Source organism: Muntiacus reevesi, chromosome 3 (assembly GCF_963930625.1).
Source record: "Muntiacus reevesi chromosome 3, mMunRee1.1, whole genome shotgun sequence".
Lineage (NCBI taxonomy): Eukaryota > Metazoa > Chordata > Mammalia > Artiodactyla > Cervidae > Muntiacus > Muntiacus reevesi.
In genome coordinates, this window is record NC_089251.1 from 15,335,725 (window position 1) to 15,344,314 (window position 8,590).

Here is an 8,590-nt window from a genome sequence, read left to right on the forward strand (position 1 = left end):
CATTCCTGTGAGCACCAGCAACGCCCCCCTCCCCAGGTCTGTTTACTGAAAGACTCCTGGAATCACAGGGCTTTCTCTCACCCACTCATCTCTACTTATCATTCCCAGTCCTCTTTGCCTAATAACCAACCCCCTTCCTCCAGCTTTATCTTCCCCCTAAATGGCCATCTTTGCACAGAAATTATACTTCTTATTTGAAAGAGCACATTTGACCTTACATTTCCTCTAAGATCACCACACTGTAAGAATAAAACCTATTATTTTACAGCCCTCACATAATTCTCATTCCAAAAGTAAACTTAATTTTTTAAAAAAAAAATTGAAAAAAAAACAGACGCTTTAAGAAGAATATGAATGCGGCTTACTTGTATATTCCCAAGGATAGATTTTAGGAGTCTCTGTAACAAAGGCAAAGAGAAACGGGAAAATAAAAGCCCGAAATGTTTTCATGTAAAATATTAAGTAAGAAGTTAAACCTGATTTTTTGCTTTTCAGTGAAAAATGTACATAAATATTGAATTTGTGAAGATTTTTCAAATGCATTCTCTTTCTAAAATGCTAGGTGCCCTCCTAATTTGCCTGAAAATATTGCAAGGACCTAAATTATTCCAAGCCCTCCAGCCGAAGTGTGGGGTTGCAGCAGGGGCAAGGTCACCACCTAGGCCACCCCACCCTCCGGTGGTGCTCCCAACGACGGGAATAGCTGAGAAACCTGTGAGGCTAGAGAAACACAAGATGCAGTGCGTGACTTTGAGGGGGGCGGGGAGATGAATTTCCACACACTGCTTTGGTTTTCAGACATCTCCTGATTTCAGGTTAACCCATAAGAATGACTGTCAATTCTTTCGGTCCCTCTGGCCCTTTAAAAAATAAACTGCCAGTCTTATTGGCCTGAATATCACAAGTATTTGATGCAGTGTTTTTGTTTGTTTGTTTTGTGTTTTTTTTGTTGTTGTTGTTAGGATGGACGAAGGGGGGAGGGTATGGCCACGACGATTAAAAAAAAAAAAGGCATCTGTGAAAAAATGGTACCCTGTTACTAAAGACGTCAGAAAAGCTGCAATGCTTAGGTAATGCAGTCTTTTTCTCGCAGACAGAGCACCTGAAAGGAAGCAGGTTTGGCTAATTTTACTAGTCTTAAGCAGCTGACTTTTCTTGTGAAATCCTCTGGGCGTTATCTCGGGAACTGTTCAAAGTTGCCAGCTCCCAACGCCGGAGAGGGTGTGAAGACCGGGATGACGACAGAGACTGGAAAAGAAGCGGCGGTGTCCTCCTAATTGAGCCCAGAATATCCAGAGATGGTTAACAGGGACCAAACGCACACACACAAAGAAACACGGCTTCGGATTGAGCGGCGCGAGACAGACGGGAGCGGGGCTGGGAGGGACATCAGCTTGGCCTGCGCGCCGCGTTCCGGTCCTCCGGACGGTCGGTCCCACTTCTCCACGGGAAAAGGAAATATTTCGACTTGAAACTTGGGGTGCTCCCGTTTTCTCTTGGGTCTGGGTTGTTCAGCTACACTAGCGAGTGATCCAGAAGGCGTGCTAGCTCTTGCTCGATTTCAGGACGAGGCTGCTCTGGGGGGTGGGGGGATGGGGAGACAGGGGGGAGGGGACAAAGAGGAAGGGGAGAGGCGAGGGCGCGGGGTGGGGGGCGGGGGCGGCGCGCGGCAGGGCTGGGCCGCAGCTCTGCGTCCGTACCGGGTTTGGAACCAGCCCGGGGAAAGGGGCCCGATCGCGGGCCAAAGGACCTGCCGGGCTGAGCCCCATGGACCGTTACTCCGGCCTCCGCCGGGGGCCGGGGCGCAGAGGGGCCGCCAAAAGCGCACCGTGCGGCGCGTCCCAACCAGGGAGGAGGGGAGACAGCCGTGGAGAAAGGGCCAAACTGAAAGCGCCAACCGGAGCGGGGGGCTCCCGCCGGCCGGGTTTTAAAGGGATGTCTCGGCCTTGGAGAAAGGGAGAGAAAGGAGGGGAGCGCCCACGTGCCCGGGGAAGGCGGTTGTGTCCAAGCGCCACCTGCCGTCGGCCGGGGGGCTCGGCGGGCTCGGCGGGCTCCCGCGCCCCTCGGGGGAGCAGCAGCAGCGGCGCCCACCCCCCCAAGGCCAGACCGCTGACCTCCGCCCCCGCCCGCCTGGTCTGTGCGCTGCCCGGGCGTGCGCACGCGGAGAGGGAGCGCGCCTGGCCGGCTCACCCCGACCGGCCCCCGCGGTGGGCGGGTGGCGGGGGACCGGGCACAAAGGGGCACCGGGCCCCTCCCGGGACCCGGTGTGCTAGGTTCGCTCCGACGCTGGGGCTGGCCCGGTTCGGCCCTCGGGGGGACGGGCGCGGCTCCCGAGCGTACCGGGGAGGGGGGCGCCTCGGTGCACACACGCGGATTTTTTTTTTTTTTTTTAAAGAACACTTTCCGAGACCTGCCTCCTCCTCCTCCCCCTCCCCTACCCCATCTTTGCAGCCCGGGGGCGGGGACGGGGCGGAGCCGCCAAGTTAATTAAGGCGGCGGGGCGGGGCCGGCCCCGGCCATTGGCTGGCCCGCGGGGTGACGTCACCCCGATGACACCCTGATAACTAGTTGGGAGAGAGCCCTCAACTTTTTGCAGAAGGAGCGCGCGCGCGCCTGGGAGTTGCTCGGGGTCCGGCGCTCGCGGCGGGAGCCAGGAGCCGGAGAGAAAGAGAGACAGAGAGAGGGTCCCTGGGCTACTCCGACCACCGCAGCAGCCGCCGCCGCCGCCTCCTCCTCCTCTCGCGTCGCGGGCCGCAGCTGCCCCGCGCGCGGGCGGCCCCGAGTCGCCGCAGCCGCTGTGTGCAGACTGGAAGGGGGGGCGGGGGGGAGGGGGGGAGCCGCGGACGCGGGGTGCCCAGGACTTTGCAACTTGCCCGGGAAGGTGGAGGGCCGAGCGGGGGAGGGGGAGCCCCGCACGAGACAGAGCGGCCCGGGTGGGAGCGCCCAGCCCCGCCGCGGATCATGGTGCAGCAGGCCGAGAGCTTGGAAGCGGAGAGCAACCTGCCCCGGGAGGCGCTGGACACGGAGGAGGGCGAATTCATGGCTTGCAGCCCGGTGGCCCTGGACGAGAGCGACCCGGACTGGTGCAAGACGGCGTCGGGCCACATCAAGCGGCCGATGAACGCGTTCATGGTGTGGTCCAAGATCGAGCGCAGGAAGATCATGGAGCAGTCGCCGGACATGCACAACGCCGAGATCTCCAAGAGGCTGGGCAAGCGCTGGAAAATGCTGAAGGACAGCGAGAAGATCCCGTTCATTCGGGAGGCGGAGCGGCTGCGGCTTAAGCACATGGCCGACTACCCCGACTACAAGTACCGGCCCCGGAAAAAGCCCAAGATGGACCCGTCGGCCAAGCCCAGCGCCGGCCAGAGCCCGGAGAAGAGCGCGGCGGGCGGCGGCGGCGGCGGGAGCGCGGGCGCGGGCGCGGGCGGCAGCGCCAAGACCTCCAAGGGCTCGAGCAAGAAATGCGGCAAGCTCAAGGCCCCCGCGGCCCCGGCGGCCGGCGGCGCCAAGGCGGGCGCGGGCAAGGCGGCGCAGCCCGGGGACGGCGGCGGCGCGGGCGACGACTACGTGCTAGGCAGTCTGCGCGTGAGCGGCGCGGGCAAGACGGTCAAGTGCGTGTTCCTGGACGACGACGAGGACGAAGAGGACGACGAGGACGAGCTGCAGCTGCGGATCAAGCAGGAGGCAGACGAGGACGACGACGAGCCGCCGCCGCACACGCAGCTCCTGCAGCCGCCGGGCCAGCAGCCGCCGCCGCCTCCGCTGCTGAGACGCTACAGCGTCGCCAAAGTGCCCGCCAGCCCCACACTGAGCAGCGCGGCCGAGTCCCCCGAGGGCGCGAGCCTATACGACGAGGTGCGGGCCGGAGCGGCCTCGGGCGCTGGGGGCGGCAGCCGCCTCTACTACAGCTTCAAGAACATAACCAAGCAGCACCCGCCGCCGCTGGCGCAGCCCGCGCTGTCGCCCGCATCCGCGCGCTCCGTGTCCACCTCCTCCTCGTCCTCCTCGTCCAGCGGCGGCGGCGCCGGCGGCGGCAGCAGCAGCAGCAGCAGCAGCGGCGGCGAGGACGCCGACGACCTGATGTTCGACCTGAGCTTGAATTTCTCCCAAAGCGCGCACGGCGCCGGCGACCAGCAGCTGGGGGGCGGCGCGGCGGCCGGGAACCTGTCCCTCTCGCTGGTGGATAAGGATTTGGATTCGTTCAGCGAGGGCAGCCTGGGCTCCCACTTCGAGTTCCCCGACTACTGCACGCCCGAGCTGAGCGAGATGATCGCGGGGGACTGGCTGGAGGCGAACTTCTCCGACCTGGTGTTCACGTATTGAGAGGAGGGGTGGGGTGGGGGCGCCCCGTTCTCGCTCTTTTTTCTCTGGCGGGTGCAGAGCAGGGTTCCTTGGGAGGAAGTAGTGGTGGTCGTGATGATGATGATGATGATGATACAAGGTTTTGGTGTCGACGGTGATGGCGGTAGGGTGGAGGGGCGAGAAGATGCTGATGTTGATACAATGTCGTGACACAAATTGGAAAGATGCTGAAAATTTTGGTGGAGTTAAAGTGAAATGAGTAGTTTTTGAAACATTTTTCCTGTCCTTTTTTTGTCCCCACCCCCCCAACCTCCCCTCCCTTCCTTGATCGTGTCTCAAGGTAGTTTCATACCTAGTCTGGAGTTGTGATTTCTCCCCGCCCCCCCCCACCTCAAATGTGTTTTTGTAATTACTGTTTCTTTTTTTTTTCTGAAATTCGCGATGGCAACAAAGGCGGAGGGGACGGGGCGGGGGAGGGGAGCGAGGACCCGCTCCGGAAGGCGCTGTTTGAAGCTTGTTGGTCTTTGAAGTCTGGAAGACGCCTGCAGAGGACCCTTTGGCAGCACAACTAGGGAGTTGGTTGGAGATTTTATTTTATTATTATTTTTTTTTCTTAAGAGATCTTAAAGAACTGGTGGTTTTTTTTTAAAAAAATACAAACACAAAAACAAAAAAGGGACCATGGCAAATTTTTTAATTTAATTTTATTTTTTTGGAGGGAGAAAACTGATGTCTTCTATGCATCCGATTCTTAACAAAACTGCAGGGAGCTTGAAAAAATGCAGACTGTACAAACGCTTACAAAAAAAAAAAAAACTGTGAACTGACTTAAGATCAGAGTTTACTTTTCAGATCAAATTGTTTATGGTTTTACAAATGTGATTTCTACTTGCCAACTTTTGTTTTTGTAACTTGTTCCCTTATACCTCCTTGATTGAATACCAGGCAGCCTAGACCTCAGTACAAAAGGTATTGAAACATTTTTGATACATAACAGACCTCAGTCTTTTTTAAAAATTAATATATTTTCAGGCGTATTTTTGTACAGTGAAAAGGGAACATTCTTGCTGTGTTTTTTCAGTAAGACTTTCAGGCACTTCTTCCCTTTTGATTTCTTTTTTTCCTCTTTTATTTTTATTTTTTTTTTTAGCATGCAAGTATGTTGGTACGTTATGTCCTGGTTTAAAAAGGATTAAAAGTTTAAAATAATCCTTGCATCTAAAGGCCTTGTGGTTTAAAAAAAAAGCAAACTTTTTGTACAGCTATAGTAGAGATTTGTTCAATATTTGTAGGTAAAGATTTATTGAAAACGGTGATATAGACCTCAGAGCTGTTATCTTAGTTTAAAGATTGTATATGTACTGTACTATAGTAGGACTTTATGTATCTCATACGCTGTGATATGTGGATGGGGCCCCAGATGGAAGGTTTGAAACTGGATTCTCGATTTTTAGCAAAAAGAAAAAGGCACATAGTTTAAAAAGTTTCTCATTTTGTGCAATATAATCTAAATAAAGTACAGACCATCTGCATATTTTGTAGCAAATGGTGGCAAAGCAGACTCAATGCACTGTCGACATCATTGCCTGTTTTTGTTTTTTTGTTTTTTGTTTTTTTTGGTGCTGGAAGTCTGTATCTTGACAATTTTAATAAATCAGCTGGAACTGATAGAAACTCGCATCGCCCATAGTCTCTATGGAAGTCCTACTGGCGGTGGTGGTGTCGCAGGGCATTCAGAGACAAGGCCCGTGTGCGCGCGGGTGGGAAGGTGGCCGAAGGGAATCCCATATTCCCGGGCTTCGGCTGGAAGTGCTCAATGGCTGGCCAATTTCTCGCTTCTCTTTTTTTCGGTGGCTGGTTAAGGAAAACCTGGGGCGGAGGATTCTTTTCTCTCGGCCTTCCCTCCCCCCTCTGCAACCCCATTTCCTTTCTCACCTCCTCCTCCGCGACTCCCACCCACCTCTCCCTGCCCATCCGGGCGGCGGGCGGCGGGCGGCGCGGGCACCCGGCCGGGCGGGGGTCAGCCTTCTCGGCGAGGGGCCGCGTCGGGGCTGCGAGTCGCGGTGGCCGGCGCCCTTGAGTGGCCAGCGCTGAGCGCGCGCGGATGCCCGCCGTTCTCCCTCCTTAAGAGGAGGGGAACAGCCTTTTCCAGTTTTGATTCCCCCCCCCCCTCCCCTTGACGCTGTATGTCCGCCTGTGCGCTGGTGGGAAGCGCTGCTACAGTTCTGGACCGCGAGCGGTGACCGGTGCTGGGGCGTGGTGGTCGGTGTTCAGTCTCTCCGGCGTCGCCGGAGAGCGGCGGGCCCGAGGCGGGGGAAGGAGCGCGCGGAAGCCTTGCCCAGGGCGGCGGGAGGAACGGGGCACGGCCACCGGAGAGTCTGTGCGGGAGGAGCCGGGGTGGGGGGTGCGTGCGGTAACCGAGGGCGCCTGGGCGGCGGCCGGAAATCTCAAAGACAGGGCCCCGGGTCCTGGGCGCCAGGCTTTCTCCGCGCGAATGTCGCGCGCGCTTCGGCGCCGCGCCCTGGGGCCTGGAGACGCGCGGGAAGACCCGCACTGGGGCCGTGAGGCCGCCGAACTGCGGGGATGAGCGGGAAAACCCGCCCGGGCCCCCGGCTCCCGGGTTGCGCGCCGGCTCCAGGGCTGCCCCGGAGGTAGGCCGGGGGCGGAGTGGGCTCCTAGATGGTTCGGCTCCTGCTGAGTTCTCCGTACTGGGCACTGTTTGCCTGGCCCGTTGACTCTCGTTTCCCCAGACCCGGCCGCCTGTGTCACGGAGCCCTCGTGGCGGGCCCGGGCTGGCAAGCGCCGCCCGGCACGCGTGCCCCTGGCCTTGCGCCCTTTCGGTGCCTTCGGCCGGTCTTTCCCCGGGGGCCGCGCCGAGGGAGGCAGGGAGGCTGCGCGGAGGCCGCGCTGGGGCCCGAGCGCCAACCTCAAGCTCTGCCTCCGAGAGAGCCGGCGCCTGCAGTGGAGGAGGTTTGCAGTGGCTCTTTGGAACTCGGTGCAAAATCACCACGACTTTCTTGGTCACCTACTGCAATGATTTACCAAGGTTTGGTCTCCCGTTTTTATTGAGATGCTGGCGAGACTAAAGGGCAGCGTCCACTCATTGCCGGGAGCTGCTAGGCCAGGGGCGCGTGGGTATCCTTCCAACCTGGCTTCCCTCTCCCCTGCCTCTAGGGCTCCGTCCCTGACTGCTTGGCCTCCCCCAGCCTCCCTCCTCTTCTCGGCGAGCCTCCACCCCGGCCCCCATCCCCTTGCGAAACCAGCAAGCTTTGACCGTAGACGGACACATTTCTTTTCTGTGGCTGTTTCATTTCTAGGAATCAATTATCAGATTTCCGTAGAACACTTGGGAGGAGAAAGGGCTGAGGGTTTTAAATAACAAGGTTCTCAATATTAGAACTGGATCTCTGGAATTGTTTACCTTCCCACCCCCGGTCCCCACTCCCAAATGATAAGACTGGTGTAGTCGTTGGTGGGACATTTATTTTAGCCACGAGTAATTGAACCAGCGGTTTACAATTGACGCTTCTCTGTGCTGGGAATTTTACATGGTGGCCCTCTGCTGCAGTTCTGAAACTTGTTGAAAACACAAACCCATTCATAAGACTGAGTCGATGTACTTGGAAAACCTGAAAACTTTGCATGTATTTTATGTTTCAATCATAGATGAATCGGACATTTTCTGCGGTGAGGTAGAAACTTGGCAGTAGTAACATGTAATGATTTGGCTTCAGAATGGAAACGCATAGTCTGGATGAAAATTCTCAAAAAGCTATGTAGCCTAAGTTCTTGATAGTAAAAGAAGAAAAAACAAACAAAAAAGATGATCGGCGATCTAAAATTAAAAACCTGTTAGAACTCAGGACAGGCGCTTGAAAGCGCTTTTTACAATATTTAAGGCTGTTTTGATGAATGCATTGTGAAAATCATTCTTAATGAATTCTTTATTGAATGTCTAAAACATAATATAATACACAAGGTATTCTTGCCACTGGATAGTCTTCAATAAAAGTTTAATTGCATTTTTTTTGGTCTCTTAAGTAAGTCTTATTTTGAACTAAGCATTGACAGAATATTTTTAAATAGTAAGGGGGGAGGGGGGAGGGATGCCTAGTGCACTGCAGCTTAGTCAATGGGTATCCTGCTGTTTGTAAGTTGTTCACAGGTTTAGGATGGCATTTTACTAAGATTTCCATCTTAAAGAACTTGAACCAGCATTCTCTTATTAATTCTTTAAACTGTGGAAATAATCTTCCAGTTTTTACACTCTGATATGCATCCTTTT

The 8,590-nt window shown here is 55.7% G+C and overlaps 1 protein-coding gene across 1 annotated transcript; it reads left to right on the top strand.

Annotated features, from left to right (window-relative positions):
- The first annotated feature begins 2,904 nt into the window (after positions 1-2,904).
- On the top strand, positions 2,905-5,871 carry SOX11 (SRY-box transcription factor 11). The gene has a single exon (XM_065927184.1). The coding sequence runs from the start codon at positions 2,962-2,964 to the stop codon at positions 4,324-4,326; it is 1,365 nt and encodes a 454-aa protein (XP_065783256.1). The 5' UTR covers positions 2,905-2,961; the 3' UTR covers positions 4,327-5,871.
- The last annotated feature ends 2,719 nt before the right edge of the window (positions 5,872-8,590 follow it).

What these genes read in the sequence shown, in the direction of transcription:
- SOX11 (XM_065927184.1), top strand. Translation starts at nt 2,962, where the DNA reads ATGGTGCAGCAGGCCGAGAGCTTGGAAGCGGAGAGCAACCTGCCCCGG.